Raw genomic sequence first — 22,359 nt, forward strand, 5'->3', positions numbered from 1 at the left:
TTTTTAATGTTGGTTAGACATCTTGGGTGGCAAATATCAGAAATACAAGATAGTCTTTCATTCTTTATTTCTTCCATTTTTTTTAAATTAAAAAAGGGGCATTTATTTGAGGATATTGAGGTGTGTCACATGATTTAAGAACAAGTACAGCCAACCTCAAGCAAAACTGAAACCAGGAATTAAACCCACTAGGTAGAACCTCTATATTCATTTATTTCCACCTCTCTCTGCAGACCAGTTTTCTCTGCTTCAAAAGAGCAACCCAGAATCAATAAAATCCCTTAATTGGGATCCCTAAATTCTATCAGATTTCTACCCCAGAGCCAATAAACTATGGCCAAGGAAGTGGAGTTAAAGAAAACATTAAGGAAGTCATTTTCTGCTGCACAGTGAACCCTAAAAAGTTACTGTACTCCCCCTGCATAGTCTTTTGGGAGGGATGGGATGATGCATAAGAGACAATTATGGGGAAGCGTCAGTACCATTCTTAGCTGTCAGTAAGTTTAGGCTTAACTTAGGGAATAAAGCCAGAGAGGGGCAAAGACGAAGTTCAGTGGAGACTGCTTGCTTCAAAGTATGGAGCCCTTACCAGCCAGAATTGCCCAAAAGCCTTAGTTACAACTGTTGTGTGCCCAGCTCCTACCTATACCAGGAAGATGAGAGAACAGTGAGCCTAGAACTCCAGTGAAGGTAAGCCTAGAACAATGCGTGGTAGGGAGGGTAGCCAGGCTTCTTTCTGTCTATATTAGGATGGTGAGATTCTGGGCTACAGACATTGCTCCCTGGTCCCCAGCAGAGCCTGTGTGGCTCAGAGTTTACACCTAAGGAGCCGGGGATGGAGGCATGGGGGGCACATCCTACTAATCTTACCTTTTTAAAGTGCTTACTATATGCCAGGCTTTGAGCCTAAAATATATTCTTACTCATCCTGTAATCACATTATACCATGACAAAGATATTATTGGCCCATTTTTAGAGAGAAGGAAAGTAGAAATCAAAGAAGTTAAGGCATATATCCTGGGTCACACAGCTATCAGGCAGAGCCAAGGTGCACACCTGGGTCTTTCTGACTCCAGAGCTGAGCTATCATCTACACTGTGCTCTGAGAGACAGGCCATCTTACAATTCCTGCAAGATCAAAATGCACGGCAGAAGAGATGCTAATGACATTGCTCTGATCAGTTAATAGTAGAGAAAATGGACTTCGTTTATCATGAAGTCCTGGCGAAAGCAAGAAGAAACCTCAGAGGTGCTTTACCATTAATGTGCCACAGAACCCCAAGGTCTGAGGAGGTGTAGAAAGAACCCAGTGGGAGTAGGGTAGAGGGTGCTGAGTTGCATTTACCTATTTTATGTATTAGGCTTCTGTGTAGAATTTGATTTGAAGAAAGGGTTCTTTGGCTGAAAGAAAGTGGGAAAACCACTGGCCTTATTCTATTTCATCAGTTGGGAAACAAAACCCTGGTAAAGAGAAGAGGTTGAGCAGGGTGGCTCGCACCTGTAATCCCAGCGCTTTGGGAGGCCAAGGAGGGTGGATTGCTTGAGTCCAGGAATTTGCTTGAGTCCAGCCTAGGCAACATGGCAAAACCCCATCTCTACAAGAAAATACAAAAAAAATTAACTGAGGATGGTGGCACATGCCTGTAATCCCAGCTACACGGGAGGCTGAAGAGGGAGGCTCACTTGAGTCTGGGGAGGTTGAGGCTTCAATGAGCTGTCATTGAACCACCATCTTCCATCCTGGGTAACAGAGTGAGATGCTGTCTCAAAAAATTAATTCATTAAAATAAAAATAAGTAAATTAAAAATTTAAAAAACAGAAGACGAGGGCTCACGCCTGGTCACACATCAAGCTAGTGGCAGAACTATACCACAAGCTAGTAGGAAGAGCTGAATCAAGGTCTTCTAGTATACTTCCTTCTATTAAGCTCCCATTTTCCAAACGTGAAGCATTTGGTTTCTTCATAGCATTTCCAGATGAGAGAAACTGGTTGAATTCATTCTCACCATATGCAGAGTTTGGGAGTTGTTGTATGGAAGCAATATAATGTCATAATTAAGAAGACAAGCTCTGGAGGCTGACTTCCTATGTACAAATCCTGGTTCTCCATTCATCAACTGTCCGAACAAATTACCTAACGTCCCTGTGCCTCAGTTTCCTCATCTGTAAAAGGGGAATAATAATGGTATATAACTCAGAGGTTGGTGTAAGAATGGAATGTGTTGGTACATGTAAAGCACTTAGACCAATATCTGGAATTTAGTAAACATAGAATGTTAGCTGTCACCATTATCATCATATTTCACTAGAACGTAACAAAAGTAACCAATAATACAGCTCCTTCCCTTGAGGAGTTTACTCACTTCTCAAATGGGACTTCACAGATACATAAAATGCAACTTCCCAAAAAGGACACATGAGGTTGTGTAATATATAGTAAAGAGTTTGGGTTCTTGCTGGACATGGTGGCTCACACCTATAATCCTAGCACTGTGGGAGGCTCAGGCAGGAGGATCACTTGAGGCCAGGAGTTTGAGACCACCTTGGGCAACATAGTGAGACCTCATCTTTACAAGAAATACAAAAATTAGCCGGGCATGGTGGTGTACACCTTTAGTCCCAGCTACTTGGGAAGCTAAGGCAGGAGGATCTCTTGAGCTCAGGATTTGGAAGTTATATTGAACCATGAGTATACCGCTGCACTCCAGTCTGGGTGAGGGTAAGACCCTGTCTCCAAAAAAGGAAACAAACAAACAACAAAAAAAAAGAGTTTGGGACTGAGCGCTGTGGCTCATGCCTGTAATCTCAGCTCTTTGGGAGACCGAGGCAGGCAGCTCACTTGAGGTCAAGAGTTCGAGACCAGCCTGGCCAACATGGTGAAACCCCGTCTCTACTAAAAATACAAAAATTAGCCAGGCATGGTGGCGGGTGCCTGTAATCCCAGCTACTTGGGAGGCTGAAGTGGGAAGATCGCTTGAACCTGGGAGGCGGAGGTTGCAGTGAGCTGAGATCACACCACTGCACTCCAGCCTGGGTGACAGAGCAAGAGTCCGTCTCAAGAAAAATAATTTGGGTTCTCAAGTCAGACAGACAGCGTTTCAATCCTAACAGAGCACTTGATGGCTGTATGACCTTGGGCAGTCCCCATCTGACTGTCCTGTCTGAGCCTCGGCACTGAAGTAAGCTTTCAGAGTTGTTGAGGGGATGCAAGCATGTAGAACAGTGTCTGACACACAGGAAAGCCCTCAAAAAACTGGTTGTCAGTTATTACCTGAGCACCTTGCTCTCTCCAGCTCAGCAGGGGCCCTATCCCAATGCTGCCTCTTTTCCCTGATCAGGGAGAAACTGCAGAAGCATGGGGTGTGTATCCGGGTCCTGGGCGATCTGCATTTGTTACCCTTGGATCTCCAGGAGCTGATTGCACAAGCTGTACAGGCCACAAAGAACTACAACAAGTAAGTTCTCAGATTTCCCTGTAGGGAGCTGTTTCAATATTTGATTCCCTGCTGGCTTTAGGGAGACGTCCTGGGCTTTTCTTGGTCTAGACTGGTGCAACGGGCAATGAGACAGTAGGTTGAGCAGCTTAGAGACTTTCTCCTGACTGCAGGGCACACCAGACATGATTGTGCAATAACATGTTATATGTGTGTATACTGACACATACGCATAGTTTCCTCCTTTCTGTGCCTACCCCCCACCAAGTAAATGTGTATGTGTGTATATGTATATATGTTTTTACTTGACAGGGGATGGGATCAGAATACAACAGTTCTTATCCCTGTCTTTGAAGACAGATCCTTCAAGAAATTCTTTTTCTGTTCCACTCCTTTAACCTATGGATAGGATGACTTTGGGAGGTCATACAGACCTACAGGGAATAGAATTCAATAATCCAAACTCCGTGATGTTTGAAACATAACATGTATTTTGGCAGTGGACTTGTTTTTTTTTTTGTTTTTTTTTGTTTTTTTTGAGACGGAGTCTAGTTCTGTCTAGACTGGCTGGAGTGCAGTGGCGTGATCTCGGCTCACTGCAAGCTCCACCTCCCGGGTTCACGCCATTCTCCTGGCTCAGCCTCCCGAGTAGCTGGGACTACAGGCGCCCACCACCGCGCTTGGCTAATTTTTTGTATTTTTAGTAGAGACGGGGTTTCACTGTGATCTCGATCTCCTGACCTCGTGATCCGCCTGCCTCGGCCTCCCAAAGTGTGGGCGTGAGCCACCGCGCCCGGCCAGTGGACTTGTTTTACACCAAACCTCCTTCCTATTTTCCTTTGTTTGTGCCAATGTCACAGTGGAATCTTCCTCTGAAAGCCGGTGTACAGTAGAAGAGGAGAGGGTTAGGAGGGCAATGGGAGCTATTTAGTGGCTGGGCACAGTGTCTCACGCCTGTAATCCTAGGCAGGTGGATCACCTGAGGTCAGGAGTTCAAGACCAGCCTGGCCAACATGGTGAAACCCTGTCTCTACTAAAAATACAAAAATTAGCTGGGCGTGGTGGTGTGCGCCTGTAATCCCAGCTACTCGGGAGGCTGAGGCAGAAGAATCACTTGAACCCAGGAGGCAGAGGTTGCAGTGAGTCGAGATCACGCCACTGCACTCCAGCCTGGACAACAAGAGCAAAACTCTGTCTCAAAAAAAAAAGGAGCCATTTAGTACTTGTCTTATTATAAAACTAGTTACATGTTTATTCCAAGAAAACTTGGAAACCACAAAAAAATCATAATTTCACCTTTCAGAGGTATCCACGGTTAACATTTGGTGTGTATTTGTTTTTCTAGGGAAAGGCTGGAAGGGCTGCTCTGTAATCAGTGACTTCAGTCATCAGTCCCTGTCCCCCTTTGGTAAATTATTCTCTTCTTCCCTCCTCAGGTGTTTCCTGAATGTCTGTTTTGCATACACATCCCGTCATGAGATCAGCAATGCTGTGAGAGAGATGGCGTGGGGGGTGGAGCAAGGCCTGTTGGATCCCAGGTATCCCGAGTTGTTTTGCATGGTAATTACTAAGGAAAACAAACCTGGGTCAGCATGGCAGCTCATGCCTGTAATCCCAGCACATTAGGAGGCCTAGGTGGGCAGTCCATTTGAGGCAGGCCAGGAATTCAAGACCAGCCTGGCCAACATGGCAAAACTCCATCTCTTAAACAACAACAACAAAAAAACTAGGCCTGTACCAAACCATAAAACCCCTCTGTGCCATGTACTTGGCCAGAGATCTAATTAGGGGAGCATGTGGAAAGATTTTTTTTGTTTTTGAGATGGAGTCTTGCTCGGTCGCCCAGGCTGGAGTGCAGTGGCCGGATCTCAGCTCACTGCAAGCTCCGCCTCCCGGGTTCACGCCATTCTCCTGCCTCAGCCTCCCGAGTAGCTGGGACTACATGCGCCTGCCACCTCGCCCGGCTAGTTTTTTGTATTTTTTAGTAGAGACGGGGTTTCACCGTGTTAGCCAGGATGGTCTCGATCTCCTGACCTCGTGATCCGCCCATCTCGGCCTCCCAAAGTGCTGGGATTACAGGCTTGAGCCACCGCGCCCGGCCATGTGGAAAGATTTAAGGGGATCTCCCAAATTTAGAGATTAGGATTGGCTTATTACAACCTGCTTCAGAACTAGAGTTCACCACACACCAAGAAACCCCAGAGAAAAAGCAAAGCAGATGACAAAGCCATGTTATTATTCCTTTACAAATTACACCCTCCTGGCCCTTTGGTAGTGTTTTTCCAATAATGACTTTTCATGAATGCAGTTTGTTGGGGCTAGAGTTCTTTAGGTCTCTCATGTTCTAGTTTCACACAAGATTCAGGTGATTTTCTTTTCTTTTCTTCTTTTTTTTTTTTTTGGTGAGACAAAGTCTCATTTTGTCGCCCAGGCTGGAGTCCAGTGATGTGATCTTGTGTCACTGCAACCTTCACCTCCCAGGTTCAAGCAATTGTTCTGCCTCAGCTTCCCAAGTAGCTGGGGCTACAGGCGTGCACCACCATGCACGGCTGATTTTTGTATTTTTAGTCGAGACAGGTTTCACCATATTGGTCAGGCTGGTCTCGAACTCCTGACCTCATGATCCGCCCGCCCCCTCCCAAAGTGTTGAGCTTACAGGCGTGAGCCACCACGCCCGGCGAATTCAGGTATTTTTCAAAAAGAAAATTATTAATTGTTGTCAACATAGTGGAATCCTAATTATTAGAGCTGGAGGGACTTTTGAAGCCATTTAAATATTTGGTCCCTCTCACATTATTATTCATATAACTTTCAATATTTGTAAACTAATAGCAATAATATAATAATAGTAACAAAAAATAACCCAGGAGATATGTTGTGTTCTGTATTTCATTAAGTCATTAACCTTATGTGTGACAGATTCAAGGCTGTTACCCATGTTGTAGATGAGAAAACTGAGTTCAGCATTGAAGTGAATTGCCCAGTTTTACTATACTAGTAAGTGCCAGAGCTGGGACTCATATCTAAAGCTGTTTGATTTTAGGATTCTTATCCTTTACCTCTATTATGTGGGATCTTGGGAACCAGAACTTTTTCTGGTTCCCTTCCCAATTTGATTGACCTAGGAAACTAGATTAAAAATCAAAAAGTTTACTTGGTGAGAATAGAATTAGATAAAAAGGAAAGGAGACAGTTTTTGAGGCTATTTTATGAATGCCTCTCCTTCCTAACAGCTGGGTGACATTTCTCTGTCACATAGTTCATTCATTCAACAAATATTTTATTTTTATTTTTTATTTTTTTGTAGATGGAGTCTCGCTCTGTCTCCAGGCTGGAGTACAATGGCATGATCTTGGCTCACTGCAGCCTTGGCCTCCTGGGTTCCAGCAATTCTTCCACCTCAGCTTCCCAAGTAGCTGGGATTATAGGCGCACACCACCACGCCCAGCTAATTTTTTGTACTTTTTAGTAGAGATGGGGTTTCACCATTTTGGCCAGGCTGGTCTCAAACTCCCGACCTCAAGTGATCTGTCTGCCTCAGCCTCCCAAAGTGCTGGGATTCCAGGCATGAGCCATCACTCCTGGCCTATTTTTATTTTTATTTTGAGACAGGGACTCGCTCTATCACCCAGGTTGGAGTGCAGTGGTGTGATCTCAGCCCACTGTAGTCTGTGCCTCCCGGGCTCAAGCAACCCTCCCACTTCAACCTTCCAAGTAGCTGGGACTACAGGTGTGTGCCACCATGCTCAGCTAATTCTTTTTTGGAGACAGAGTCTCTTGCCCAGGCTGGAGTACAATGGTGCAATCTCGGCTCACTGCAACCTTCGCATCCTGGGCTCAAGCGATTCTCCTGCTTCAGCCTTCCGAGTAGCTGGGGTTACAGTGGCATGTCACCATGTCCGGCTAATTTTTGTATTTTAGTAGGGACGGGGTTTCACTATGTTGACCAGGCTGGTCTCGAACTCCCGACCTCAGGTAATCCACCCACCTCAGCCTCCCAAAGTACTGGGATTACAGGCACGAACTACCATACCTGGCCAGTGGGCTAATTTTTTTTTTTTTTTTTCCTTTGAGACAGAGTCTTGCTCTGTCGCCCAGGCTGGGGTGCAGATCTTGGCTCACCGCAAGCTCCACCTCCCAGGTTCACGCCATTCTCCTGCCTCAGCCTCCCGAGTAGCTGGGACTACAGGCGCCCACCACCACGCCTGGCTAATTTTTTGTATTTTTAGTAGAGACGGGGTTTTACCGTGTTAGCCAGGATGGTCTCGATCTCCTGACCTCGTGATCTGCCCGCCTTGGCCTCCCAAAGTGCTGGGATGACAGGCGTGAGCCACCGCACCCGGACCCTACTCGGCTAATTTTTTAATTCAATATATATATATTTTTTTGAGACTCGCTTTGTTACCCAGGCTGGAGTGCAATGGGGTGATCTAAGCACACTGCAACACCTGCCTCCCAGATTCAAGTGATTCTTGTGCCTCAGCCTCCTGAATAGCTAGGATTACAGGCATGCGCCACCTCGCCAAGTTAATTTTTGTATGTTTAGTAGAGATGAGGTTTCACCATGTTGGCCAGGCTAGTCTTGAGCTCCTGACTTCAAGTGATCCACCTGCCTCAGCCTCCCAAAGTTCTGTAATCCTAGGCAGGTGGATCACCTGAGGTCAGGAGTTCAAGACCAGCCTGGCCAACATGGTGAAACCCTGTCTCTACTAAAAATACAAAAATTAGCTGGGCATGGTGGTGGCTGCCTGTAGTCCCAGCCACTTGGGAGGCTGAGGCAAGAGAATCACTTGAACCCAAGAGGTGGAGGTTGCAGTGAGCTGAGATTATGCCACTGCACTCCAGCCTGGGTGACAGAGCAAGACTCTATCTCCAAAAAAAAAGAGATGAATAACTTGCCTAAAGACACACAACTAGTAAGCGTAGAGTCTGGTTTTGAACACTCAGCCCAGATCTTTCTGCTTTCCTAACCATGCATCCAGAAGCATGTTCCCACCAAGAAATTTTGTCTTCTGGACCCTTTCCAAGATGCAACTCTTAACTACCTGGACATTCTGAATTCTGCTTCTGGGTAGTTGGTAGGACAGGTAAACAGCATTCGTGGAGCCAATAGACACCAGCCATGCCCTCTTTCTGTGGACAGGATACTTTTACTTCAGATAAATGCTTTCAGTCACCAGTTTTCTTCAATTCTGTCTCCTTTCTGACCATCTGTGTGCTTGGGAAAGTAGCTCTTATCAAACACAGGAGAACTGATCATATTGCTGTTTATTTAAAATCCTGAGTAATGTGGAATTTTTGCAATGTTTCGGGGTCCATATGACTTAACTAAGGTTTTAAAAATAAATTAGCTGAGCATGGTGTTGCACACCTGTGGTCCCAGCTACCTGGGAAGCTGAGGTGGGAGGATTGCTTGAGCATGGAAGGTGGAGGTAGCAGTGAGCTGAGATCACACCACTGCACTCCAGTCTGGGCAACAGAGGGAGACCCTGTCTGGAAAAAAAAATGTTTTGTGTTTTTGTGTTTTGAGACAGAGCCTTGCTCTGTCACTCAGACTGGAGTTCAGTGGCATAATCTGGGCTTACTGCAACCTCCACCTCCCGGGTTCCAGTGATTCTCCTGCTTCAGCCTCCCAAGTAGCTGGGACTACAGGCATACGCCACCACACCTGGCTAATTTTTGTACTTTTGGTAGAGATGGGGTTTCACCTTGTTGGCCAGGCTGGTCTTGAACTCCTGATTACAGGTGATCTGCCTGCCTCAGCCTCCCAAAGTACCGGGATTACAGGCATGAGTCACCACACCTGGCCAAAAAAGGTATTTACACAAATTCAAACAATAACAGAAGTGCATAAAGTAAAAAGAGAGTCTTTTCTTCCTTATCCAATCCACTGTTAATAGTATGATGTGTCTTTTTAGACTTTGTTCTTTGTTTATGTGTACTTATATGCATGTGTGAATGTTTGAATGTGTGTGTATGTGTGTTTTATACTATATATTTTCTGAAACTTGCCTTTTACATTTAACATTAGATTTTGGACATCTTTCCAAATCAGTGCATTTCGATTATCTTTATTTTTAGAATGCAGTTGCATAGTATTTCATCAAATACTGGGTCACAGGATATATGTATCTTAAAAAACAAGATGTTTTTAGCAAAAGACAACAGATATTCTTGTGGGTGCATCTGGTTTTGGGCCTGAGGCTAAATGACTTTCAGCAAATTATTCATCTTTGAGCCTCAGTTTCCTTATCTATAAAATGAGGATAGAAATACCTTATGTATCTGCTGAGCGTGGTGGCTCACGCCTATAATCCCAGCACTTTTGGAGGCCGAGGCAGGCAGATCACTAGGTCAGGAGATTGAGACCATCCTGGCTAACATGGTGAAACCTTGTCTCTACTAAAAATACAAAAAAAAAAAAAAAAAATTAGCTGGGTGCCTATAGGCCCAGCTACTTGGGAGGCTGAGGCAGGAGAATGGCGTGAACCCAGGAGGCGGTGCTTGCAGTGAGCCAAGATCGTGCGACTGCACTTCAGTCTGGGGAACACTGTGAGACTCTGTCTCAAAAAAAAAAAAAGAAATACCTTATGTATCAGAACAGGTGGAAAAAGGCAGAAAATTTAAAAAGAGAGAGAAAAGAAAGAATTTTACATTGTATTTTCTTAAAAAAGAAATGAAATACCTTATGTAGTTGTGAAGATTTAAATTCATTTATTAATTTAGCAAACATTTGTTGAGGGCCCTCTGTGTATCACGTAGTATTGGCTAGTGTATTTGATGGTATTGTATAAACTGGGAAGCCTATGTATGGAAGTTCACCATGAGAATACTACAGAAAGAGAATACTACAGGATGTGTGCCTCTCTGTGTCTCCTCTTGCTCACCTTAGTGATATCTCTGAGTCTCTGCTTGATAAGTGCCTCTATACCAACCGCTCTCCTCACCCTGACATCTTGATACGGACTTCTGGAGAAGTGCGGCTGAGTGACTTCTTGCTATGGCAGGTTGGTCATTTCCAAGTACTATTATGTTTGTGTCATGGGGAAAACCAACTGTATCCACAGAATGGATTAGAGTGGTCCATCCCCACTCCCAGACAGGCTGGGGCCAGAGTACTTCAGGGGAAAGCTAAAATCTGGAGAAGCATCTCTAGGCTGTGTCTGATAATATTTGATGTCCATTCCTCATCTGTCGCTGGCTTTGCAAATCCAACTGTAGTGAAAACTTCATTGTGCCCCTATTCAAGGAATGGGACTTCTGTCTTGCATCCCTGAGATTAAGCTCTTGCCTTGGTAACCTGCCAGGGACCCTAGCCCCTCTGGGTTAGAAGCTTGCCTTGCAGTTACTAGTCCCTCCTCTTCAGGATAAAGGGCCATACCTATGCAAACATGGTCCATGAGGGATATAAACAATATGCAAACACTCAAGTTTCCATCCCCTGTTAACTTGGTCCCTGGATAGCACAAAACTAGGGGAAGTCCTTGTTCTAGGATAGGTTGGAGGGAGAGACTCTATTTGGAAGCAGCTCACATGATAAAGCTCCAGAAATTTTAATGGACCACAATCTTAAAAACGAGCTAACGCGGGGCGTGGTGGCTCACGCCTGTAATCCCAGCACTTTGGGAGGCTGAGGCAGGCGGATCACTTGAGGTCAGGAGTTTGACACCAATCCAGCCAACATGGTGAACACCCTTGTCTCTACTAAAAATACAAAAATTAGCCCGGCATGGTGGCAGGTGCCTGTAGTCCCAGCTACTTAGGTGGCTGAGGTGGGAGAATCACTTGAATCCAGGAGGCGGAGGTTGCAGTGAGGCGAGATCGTGCCACTGCACTCCAGCCTGGGCAACAGAGTGAGACTCTGTCTGAAAAAAAAAAAGTACAATGTGCACCTATTGGTTCTGTGGCCCACTGTGCTGCTCAGATCACGTTTGGGAAGTTTACAGATGGGCTGAATTTTAAGAGACTACAGAGTCAGTTACTCAGTGTACAGGTTAGTTACATTGAAAAACTTGAGGACTTACTGGAAGAGGCCAAACTGGAAAGCAAGGAATCTCATGTCTTATAAAAAATGAGGAAAGGATAGTGGTCTGGAAAAGGGAAGTAAGTGACAAATGTATTCCCTTGGAAAAAAATGTTGAGTTCCTTCTATATGCTGGAAATATAGCAGTGACCGAGTCAGAAATGATCCCTACTGTCTTGAAACTTATAGTTTGCTAGCAAGGACAAACTCTGAACAAGTCATTACAACTTTGGGAACTGATAACAGGCAGCTCTAATCTAGCCTTGAAATATTTGAAAGAATGTCACTTTGAAGAAGAAACAAACCTGTTCCAGAAAAAATACCTGGGACCTTGGTAGAAGTCGTAGGGAAGGTGACATTCGTTTAGCATAAAAAGCCAAACAGGCTATCTGACAACTAGTAATCCCCCATGATGTACTGAACTCCTCACCACTAGAGATATCAGGCAGTGGCTGTCAAGAGTGTTCCAAAAGGGATAATCATCAGTGATTATTATTAAAGTACACCTGGCTCTTTGCTATACATATGTTATCTCATTTAATCTAAACAGTACCCAAAAATTAGGTATTTCTATTATCCAGTTTTACATTTGAGGAATCTCAGGCCCAGGTGAAATTACCCCTGCTCGAATAAATGGTAAATGGTTGGAGCCAAAATTCAAAGCCAGGCAGTCTAGCTCCAGAGCCTATGCTCTCAACCACTGTGCCCTGCTGCTGCTACTTAAAAATAACAGTGGCAGCTACCATTTGTTCCTTGCTGACCTTTATCAGACAGTATGTCTTCCAGATGCCCTCTAAGGGCCAAGAGCCAATAACATAATCCAGATGTTATTTCATAGTCCTAAAATTGGCTCTTAGAAAAATCCTGGTGGAAATGTTGATCTAGTCTCGTTTTAGTTCTGCTTTGCCACAGGCAGGTGATCTGGCTGCCTCAAATGACTCCTCCCCCTACTAGTGAGTGAATCAGGGCCAGCAGCAGCTGCAGCTACAGCTCAGGATGCCTGTACCATTCTCATCTCAGGGCTTCTGGGTCCTGCTTAGCCTGCTTTTTCCTTGGAGGACTGACCAGGGGTGCAGCCCAGCAACATGTTACTAAATCATACTCTCCTCCCTTCCTTTCCCAGACCTCTCACTCCTGCCTGGTGTTCCAACCTGTTCTGTGGCCAGAGTATACATTTTGGAACCTCTTCGAGGCCATCCTGCAGTTCCAGATGAACCATAGCGTGCTTCAGGTAAGAAAGAGTTCAGGGCTGGCCAGATGGGATGGGATGGAAGAAAAGATTAGTTCGCACTGATTGACAACCACCTTACTATATACCAGGCACTTCCTAATAAGATGATGATAATGATGATAGTAGCTACCACCTACTTAGTATCTACTACTTGTCAGGCACTGCGAACATTTTACATGCTGCGTCTCATTTAATGTTCCCAAGAACCCAATGAGAGAAGTCTTATTAGCCCTATCCCTTATGTAAGTAAGCAAATAGAAATGATTTAGTTAAGGACACATAATCAGTAAGAGGTTGGAATAGGATTTAAGCTACAGGTCTTTTATCTTTTAAAGACTCAGGAGGAAAAGGCTTCTCAGAGAAATTGGCCATTATTCCTTTAAAGTATTACCCTAATAAAAGATTGTAGCAGTAGGGATTAAGAACTAAATAGCACGGTGGCTCAAGCCTGTAATCCCAGCACTTTGGGAGGCCGAGGCGGGTGGATCACGAGGTCAGGAGATCGAGACCATCCTGGCTAACATGGTGAAACCCCGTCTCTACTAAAAATACAAAAAACTAGCCGGGCGTGGTGGCGGGCGACTGTAGTCCCAGCTACTCGGAGGCTGAGGCAGGAGAATGGCGTGAACCTGGGAGGCGGAGCTTGCAGTGAGCCGAGATCGCGCCACTGCACTCCAGCCTGGGTGACACAGCGCGAGACTCCGTCTCAAAAAAAAAAAAAAAAAAAAAAAAAAAGAACTAAATAGCATTGTCTTTCCATTGTGTAAAACTATGTTGTGTCAAGACTTGAAGTTTGACTTTCAGTTTTCATCACCAAATCTTGAAACAGGTTTTATTAGCAGGTAGAGTCACCTGTATATGCTTAGGTCTCTTTATAATAATGGTAGTGGTAGCTAACATATTGAGGATCTACAAGGGCACTTAGGTGTAAGTTTTCTTATTTAACCTAACAACCCAGCAAGTTTGGTGTCCTCATTTTTCATATATGGAACCAGAGGGACAGAGAGACTTAAGTAACTGTCCCAAGGAATCTGAATTTTATTTTATCTTATTTATTTATTTTGAGATGGAGTTTTGCTCTTGTTGCCCAGGCTGGAGTATAGTGGCGTTATCTGGGCTCACTGCAACCTCCCCCTCCCAGGTTCAAACGATTCTTCTGTCTCAGCCTCCCAACTAGCTGGGATTACAGGCACGCGCTACCATGCCTGGCTAATTTTTGTATTTTCAGTAGAGACAGCGTTTCACCATGTTGGCCAGGCTGGTCTCAAACTCCTGACTTCAAGGTGATCCGCCCACCTCGGCCTCCCAAAGTGCTGGGATTACAGGCGTGAGCCACCGCGTCCATCCTAAGGAACCTGAATTTTAAAATCAAAGCTGGTGCTGCTTCTTGAGTCTGGAGAGATAATGCCGGAAGGAAATAATGATGTGAGTCAGGGATTCTTAATCTCCTTAGGATTGGGGTCCCTTTGGAGAGTCTAGTGAAAGCCACAGACCATCTCCTTAGAAAAATTACAGATCACTCAAATGTGGAATTTTGTATAGAATTGTAAACTTATCATGGTAACACATAGAATACTTTTTCTTTTAGATGGAGTTTCACCTCTGTGGCTACAGGCTAGAGTGCAGTGGTGCGATCTTGGCTCAACGCAACCTCCACCTCCCAGGTTCAAGTGATTCTCCTGCCTCAGCCTCCCTAGTAGCTGGGATTACAGGCATGTGCCACCACTCCCGTATTTTTAGTAGAGATGTATTTTTAGTAGAGATGGGGTTTCTCCATGTTAGTCAGGCTGGTCTCAAACTCCTTACCTCAGGTGCTCCACCCACCTTGGCTTCCCAAAGTGATGGGATTACAGGCAGGAGCCGCCATGCCTGGCCACACATAGAATACTTTAAAGGGGTTCACATAACTGCTGAAATCTGCCCCTGAATCCCAAGTCCATAACTCCTGGTATAAGTCAATCAAATCACAAAGACTTGATCATGTATTTAATTACTTAGTCTCAGAATATGAGGAAATTGAAAGAAGTTTAGAATTAGTGAAAAGAAAAACAGCAAAAGCACAATTATCTACTGCCAGTGGGGAATGAATATCAGATATTTCCATATGACCAAAGATCCCTCTAAAAACTAAAACTTTCTCCTTTTTTGATGGAAAAATTTCTAAAATGTATCTTGTACATAATTCATTGACATCCATATACCAAGCACTTGCTAATAATGATGATGATTAGGATAATCACATTCTATTTTTTATTTTTTTTTTACAAACAGGGTCTCACTCTGTTGCCCAGGCTGGAGTGCAGTTGTGCAACTTTTGCTTACTGCAGCCTCCTGTGTAGCTAGGACTATGGGCACACACCATCATGCCTGGCTAATTTTTGTATTTTTTGTAGAGATAAGTTCTCACTATGTTGCCCAGGCTGGTCTTGAACACTTAAGCTCAAGTGATCCTCCTGCTTCGGCCTCCCCAAGTGCTAGGATTATAGACATGAGCCACCATGCCTGGCTGTCATATTCTGATTATTATGATAATAATAATTATCTTTAAATACTTCACTGTACAACAATATCCTTGAGGGGTAAGGCTGTTTGCTCTAAGTTAGATGGTCCCAGAATACCTGGGTTTGAGATTTCATGTATATTTTTCTGTGTCCTCCCTCTTTAATTTCCTACTGCTGTCAACAGTTAATTTTGACAGTATCTCTCCTCTTCCATAGTATTTACTGTTTTAAATCGGCTATAGACAAGGAAACTAGTTAGTCAAGCTTGTTGGAATTATGTATATAAAATGAGAGTGAATTGGCTCTGGATGAAGCCCAGAGGAGCTTGGTGCATGAGTTTTTGTGTTTTTATCTCTACTTGGGCTGCTCAGATGTCTTTTATAGTAATTTCACATTTCTCAGATACTTTGCACATGGTTGTCAGAGGAGTTAACTCAAGTTTCATTTATTCGATAAGTATTTATTGAGTAGTATGAATCAGGCACTGTATTAGGCACAGGAGAGTCAATAGTTAGCCAGACGGACAAGATCTCTACCTTTGTGGAACTTGTATTCTTGAGGAGACAGAAATAAACAAGTAAACAAATATATAAGTTCCGATTGTAATAAGGCAGTGAAGAATACAGAGAGATGTGCTAGAAAGTAAAGAAGAGAATGCAAAGAGACTGAGGTTAAAGTTCGGGTCTTAGAAGAACAAAAAGGAGGTCAGTGTGCCAAGGGAGAAGGGCATGAAATGAGACTAGAGTCAGACCTTGGCTAATATAGAGCCTTGTAGGTCATGGTAACAAAGCTGAAGGACTTTAATCAGGGGATGACAGGATCTGAGTTGCATTTTGTAAAAATCATTCAGAATTTTCAAGGGGCTGGAGTTAAAGCCAAGAGACAGAACTCCTGCAGTAGTCCAGGTGAGAGAGGATGTGCCTCGAGGTAGGGTGGTGGCAGTAAGGACGGGGAGGAGTGAAGATGGGATAAAAACAAACGTTGAAATAGAAACAAGTGAAACTAACTATATCAAGGTGATAACATAACTCCCCAGAGAAAGGAATTAATTCAGCTTACCTGAACACAGTTCTCTGCTATTCATCTTTAGTGGAATTTCTTCTCAGGATAATACAAACTGCAACAGAAACTTAAACATTACTTAAGAGGTTTATTGTTAGTGGCAATGTTGATAATGTAATTATGAAACTCTTGTTTCTTTCTTTATTTTAGAAACGGAGTTTCGCTCTTGTTGCCCAGGCTGGAATGCAATGGCGCGATCTCGGCTCACTGCAACCTCCGCCTCCCGGGTTCAAGCGATTCTCCTGCCTCAGCCTCCCGAGTGGCTGGCATTACAGGCATGTGCCACCACACCTGGCTAGTTTTATATTTTTAGTAGAGATGGGGTTTCTCCATGTTGGTCAGGCTGGTCTCAAATCCCCGACCTCAGGTGATCCGCCAGCCTCGACCTCCCAAAGTGCTGGGATTACAGGCGTGAACCACCGCACCCAGCCTGAAACTCTTGTTTCTTGTAGGCTAAAACAAATAAGTACAAATAATAATATTTTTAGGAACCAAGACACATAGGTTGTGGCCATAGCAATTGTTCTACTGTTTCCTGGGATGGGGTGGGAGGTGTTTGAGGTCAACTATTAAGTGTTCCATTTTTACCTATGGATCATATCTGCAAACCTTTTTTTTTTTTTTGAGACGGAATCTCACTTTGTCGCTGGAGCACAGTGGCACAATCTTGGCTCACTGCAACCTCTGCCTCCTATGTAGCTGGGACTACAGGCACATGCTGCCACACTCAGACTTAGTAGAAACAGGGTTTCACCATGTTGGCCAGGCTGGTCTCAAAATCCTGACCTCAGGTGATCCACCTGAGGCCTTGGCCTCCAAAAGTACTAGGATTACAGGCATGAGCCACTGCGCCTGTCCTATATTTGCAAACTTTTATTGAGCTCTTACCACATGTCAGGCATCCTTTCAGTAAATTCTATGAACTGCTTTAAGGCAGATACTATGATTATTGCCTCTGTTTTTAGAACAAGGAAACCAAAGTTATAATAGAGATATTGATTATCTTGAAGCCTTCTCCAGCAGGAGCCCTTGGAGGTCCTGGCTAGGCTTTCTCTACCCCAGAGGCTTCAAAGCTCTGTTTCTAGAGATTGTATCACCTTGGCAGACATACTAAGGGGAGAATCCAGACTAATGGCATCCTCACCAGTTTGTTTTCAGACCAGAAAGGTCTTTCCAGGCTTTTCTCATGTCTCCCTTTTACAGACTCTGTAGTGTGACCAAACTGGACTCTTCCCAGTTACTTGTTCCATGCCCTCCAGTTTCCTACCTGTATGTCTGTGCTCTTGCCCTATCACCCAAATTCCCATTGTCAAAATATGAACTGCTCTGTCTCTAGGCCCTGCCCAATGTGTCCCTATTCTCTGCAGGAAGCCAGGGCAAGGGGCTAGGCTCTGGACCTGGAGTCGCTTAATAGGAGGAAAGCAGCTGGTGGATCCTAAGGGAAGCAGGGACTTGGCTACAAGTTGTTGGGAGCCAGACCTTGGTATCTGAATGGACCATGACAGTCTCCAGGTGGTCACCTAGCCAGTGTTTTTTTTCTTTCCTTCTTTTTTTTTCTTTTTCTTTTTTGAAATGGGGCTGGAGTGCAGTGGCATGATCTGAGCTCACTGCAACCTCCACCTCCCAGGTTCAAGCAATTCTCCTGCCTCAGCCTCCCCAGTAGCTGGGATTACAGGCACATGCCACCACTCCCGGCTAATTTTTATATTTTTAGTAGAGACGGGGTTTTGCCATGTTGGCCAGTCTGGTCTCAAACTCCTGACCTCAGGTGATCTGCCCGCCTCAGCCTCCCAAAGTGCTGGGATTATAGGTGTGAGCCACCACGCCCAGCCACCTAACCAGTCTTAAAGGCTGGCAAAGGGAGATCTTGACTATGATGCAGTAGGACTTGTCAGCAAGGAGGCAGGGACAAATAGGGAATCAGGCCAGGGAGGGGGTGTGTGGAGTGCAGAGCAGCTGATCCTCAATCACAAGTTGCATGGATGGTAGGTCCTTGAGAGGTCATTGATGGAGATGAGTAAAAAGTGTTTGTTCACCTCATCTCCAAGGATGATATTAGAAAGGGAAAAGACACATGTTCCCATGAAGCTTCCTATAGTACATTTGTCACAATTTAAACAGGCTGGACTGAACATTATAGTTCTTGTGCTCTTCAGGTTGTCACTGTCTTAGGATAAAAGCTTGAGTTAGCCGGGCGCGGTGGCTCAATCCTGTAATCCCAGCACTTTGGGAGGCCGAGACAGGCGGATCACGAGGTCAGGAGATCGAGACCATCCTGGCTAACAAGGTGAAACCCCGTCTCTACTAAAAAATACAAAAAACTAGCCGGGCAAAGTGGCGGGCGCCTGTGGTCCCAGCTACTCGGGAGGCTGAGGCAGGAGAATGGCGTGAACCCGGGGGGGGGGGCTTGCAGGGGGGCGGGAACCCGGCCCCCCACCCCCGCCCGGGGGAAAAAGGCCAAACCAAGTTAAAAAAAAAAAAAAAAAGCTTGAGTTATGTACGTATGTATGTATGTATATATGCATGTATGTGGAAATGGGGTCTCGCCATGTTGCCCAGCACTTGGGCTCAAGCGAGCCTCCTGCCTTGGCCTAAAAGCTTGAGTTAATGTCTCAGACGTTCATGACTTTGAATATTGGCACTGCCTACATAGCTATGTGACTGTACAGTTACTTAACCCCCTCAGTGCATCATTTTCCTCACCTGTAAAATGAGAGAAGTGGTGTTTACAGTAATACATACCTTGGAGGTTTGTGATAGGGATTCAGTAAGCTAACACATATCAAGTGCTGAGTGCAGTGCCTGGAACAGAGTTCATTTTTCAAGAATAGTGGCCAATATTGTTCCCCACATGTGTGTCTCTGGGCCTTTCCTCAGACTCCTATCTCTGAAAAAGCACCCTGCGCATCCTGTCCCCAGTACAACTCCCCAGGCAAGGAGACTCTGAGGGTGCTTCAGAATATCATGTTTCTGGTAGGAGGTGTCCTTCTCTGCCTGAGGGCAGCCCTCAGAAATGCATTCCTCATGCTGCTAACCTGGGCTAGCTGGTTGCAGCTTGGGGAAGGACTTTTTACTGGCTAATGTTTTGAAGCCAAGGACCTCCAGCCTCTCTCCAGGTGCCCGCAGAGTGGTGGAGGACTTTTAGATTTAAGTACTGGAGGGACTATTACGTCTTGTTCTCTGATTCTACCAAGGAGAGAATAAGAGCAGAGGGATAATGCCCAGGAGGATTTAGATTCACAGGTTAGAATCACATTTCTCAAAGTGAGCTTCTTGGAGCCCTTGCACCAAGATTGGATAAAGTCTGTACAAAAAGTCTCTAAGGAAAGAATTAATGCCCTCACTTACCCCGATTGGTCATTATACAAAGAGAGGAGACAAATGGTCAGGGAGAGAAAAGTTGACCTCTAGGACTTCTGTTAGCTTGGATTTCCCAAGGGTAAGTACTTGAGAAGGACCGGAAACGTCTCTGAGATTGAAACGGTAGATCCAGACCATGTGGAAGCTGGATAGACAGGTATCCAGATACAGGTCACCAGCTTTTCCACCCCTAGAAAGTAAAGCTTATACACAGGCACAAGATAGACTTCACACTGTACTCTCAAGAAATTACCTTAGTGGAGAAGCCAAGGGAACTTCAGCCATCTCAGCCTTGCTGTCATTTTCTGTAAAATGACGAGTAGGCACCCTCCCAACTCTGCTATCTGAACAATGAACTGCTGATTCCTCTCAGATAGGAATTAGCTACAGCCCCCTGGGCTACAGCCCCCATTGCTGGCACACACTCTGACGCCATCTGGAAGAAGCTTGCGCCTCATGAAGTGGCTTTAGCTAGCTCTGTATTTCCTCCCTCTGTTGTTGAGTGCCCCCCATCCTTGCTTGCGCCTCATGAAGTGGCTTTAGCTAGCTCCATATTTCCTCCCTCTGTTGCTGAGTGCGCCCCATCCTTTCTGTTCTGCCAGAACTTAGACTACTTAACCCAGTGCACAAATGGTGGTGATAGAACAGCTAACAGTTAATAGCCAAGCAGTAGGCTGGAAATTCATTATCTCATTTTTCCTCAAACAACCCAGTGAGGTGGGTACTCTTATCCCAGTTTTACAGAATAAGAAACAGCCTTAGAGAGGTAAGGGAGGCCTTAGACAGGAAATTCTCAAACCCCACTGCTCCAGGTGGACTTACTCTGGCCTGAACAGGCTCTTCAGTTCCATGCATCTTTGCTCATTACTCCCACTGCTGGAATATTCTCCCTGCCCCCCATACACCTCACCTCTGTTTGAATCCTCCTCATGGGTTAAAGGGCCAGCTCAAATTCTGTCCATGAAGGTCACTGCTCCGTGATGTTCATCAGCCACACTTGCTTTCTCCCCTGAACTTGCATGAACCTTACCACATCCTATTTTGTATTATGGCACTCTGTGTGCATGGCTGTATAATCAGCCTGTAAGCACCTGGATTGCTGGGATTGTGTCCTGCGCATCTCCATATCCTCAAAAAAATCCTGTATGTAGCACCCAGGGAGCCTCCTGACCAAGGCCTGCAAGAAGCCCTTCCAGCAAGATGGAGAGCTCTAGCGGCAGCTGTTCAAGCCCGAAGTCTTCATAGCTCCACATGTAATTCATTATAATAGCAGAAGAGAAGTACCCTTGAATGCCTGGAATTATTCAGGAGCCAGGGGGGATAGTCCAGAATTCTCATTTGTCATCCTTATCCATGCAGTAAACCTTTATTGCTGAGAGACAGCAAATCAGTTCCCTGCTCCATGTCTGTCTCCAGCAGAAAGTACCTCCCTCACAGCTCCATTGTGAGGGTCAAGTGAGGCAACAGATGAAGTGGTTGTGCACATGTAAGATATTCTTTGTGAAGACAGAGCAGTCAAGGTGCTTACAGGCTGATTAGGACAAAAACATGTATACAAGTTTACCGTAATACAAGGTAGAATGTGGGAAGGGTCATCAGGGTATAGGATACCATAGGAAAATAGAGTTTCTCACACATGGAATATATTTGGCAGGAGGAGCTCTGGTGCAAAGGCTTTGCAGGTCAGTTAGACTGGCAGGAACAGAGAAGATCAGTGAGGCACAGGAAAGCCTTGGTTCTGCTCCAAAGGGATTTTCCACTCTCCTGTATCAGGAGCATCCTCACTGCTCTCCTGGGATCACGTGGTCAGTCAGTTGAGTGTTTCACATGTACAGGGCACCCCAAGTGCTAGAGAGGAAGAAGCCCAGTCTCTGCCCTCTAGTACTTGGGATGATAACTACTGCCAGGGATTATGATCATCACCTGGTGTCAGAGCTGGTTCCAAGAGGCCTGGAGGCTCTCAAACCTCCAAGGGCTTATTTTCTAAGAGAAAGAGTAGACTATGAACACTAACACTTATTCTACTATGCAGAATGCAGTAAGTGGCTTAAGAGAGTTGAACCTGCTTCTCAGAATGTTCATAGGAGGGTCATTTGCTGGAAGGATCAGGCTGGTCTTCATACAGGAGGCAAGTGTGGAGCTCTGAAAAATAGCCTAGGGAGTTGGGAGGATGGTGCCCTCAGAGGAAAACCTGGGGAGATCAAAGAAAGTGACCCAATGGACATGTCCCCAACAAGAACAGGACCTTTCTTGCAGCAGAGAATAGGCAATAACAACTTGTAAAAATGCTGTTTCTGTCTAAGAGCCTGCTAATATCCTAGAGAGGATTTTGCATATATTATCTCTAATCCTTAAAACCACTCTTCAAGGTAGGCACAACCCCCACTTTACAGATGAAGAAATGAGGTTAGGACAGGATTTGCCCAAAGCCACAAAGCCAGTTGATGGGGAAATCAGAAGTCAGACCCACATTTGCTTGGTTCCCTTCCAAGTGCATGAGAAAAACTTCAAGAAGTACAGATGCTTCCACACAAAACAAACCAAGATGGACCCAGAACTACCACTGCCCTGCCTGTACAACATGAGCACCACCCACTGCATACCTACTCCCAAGCCTTTTCAAATCTGGTACCTACTTTCCACTGTTCCACTTCACTTGGCCCACCCTGTGCCCCACCCCCTACCTCCTCCATCCCAGTTTCACCCACTCCTAAAAATGATCTCCCCACCCCAATCCCCACTTTTCT

The 22,359-nt window shown here is 45.1% G+C and overlaps 1 protein-coding gene and 1 long non-coding RNA gene across 10 annotated transcripts in view; one reads left to right on the plus strand and one right to left on the minus strand.

Annotated features, from left to right (window-relative positions):
- DHDDS (dehydrodolichyl diphosphate synthase subunit) overlaps positions 1-22,359 on the plus strand; it is a 37,379-nt gene that overhangs the window by 12,623 nt on the left and 2,397 nt on the right. For 5 of the 9 annotated variants that reach the window (XM_031665891.1, XM_031665893.1, XM_031665910.1 and 2 more), the window contains exons 5-8: positions 3,340-3,456; positions 4,872-4,973; positions 10,328-10,442; positions 12,582-12,689. In XM_031665891.1, the coding sequence (XP_031521751.1) occupies positions 3,340-3,456; positions 4,872-4,973; positions 10,328-10,442; positions 12,582-12,689 (442 nt within the window). The remainder of the gene's footprint in view (positions 1-3,339; positions 3,457-4,871; positions 4,974-10,327; positions 10,443-12,581; positions 12,690-22,359) is intronic. The other 4 variants (XM_031665896.1, XM_031665903.1, XM_031665895.1 and 1 more) reach the window with 1 other exon arrangement.
- LOC108585867 lies at positions 15,152-22,356 on the minus strand. Its single transcript, XR_001902409.3, has 3 exons — positions 19,601-22,356; positions 16,250-16,307; positions 15,152-15,744 (listed from the first exon to the last, which is right to left on the minus strand). It is a non-coding gene; the product is annotated as an uncharacterized LOC108585867 (long non-coding RNA).

Source organism: Papio anubis, chromosome 1 (assembly GCF_008728515.1).
Source record: "Papio anubis isolate 15944 chromosome 1, Panubis1.0, whole genome shotgun sequence".
NCBI classification, from domain to species: domain Eukaryota; kingdom Metazoa; phylum Chordata; class Mammalia; order Primates; family Cercopithecidae; genus Papio; species Papio anubis.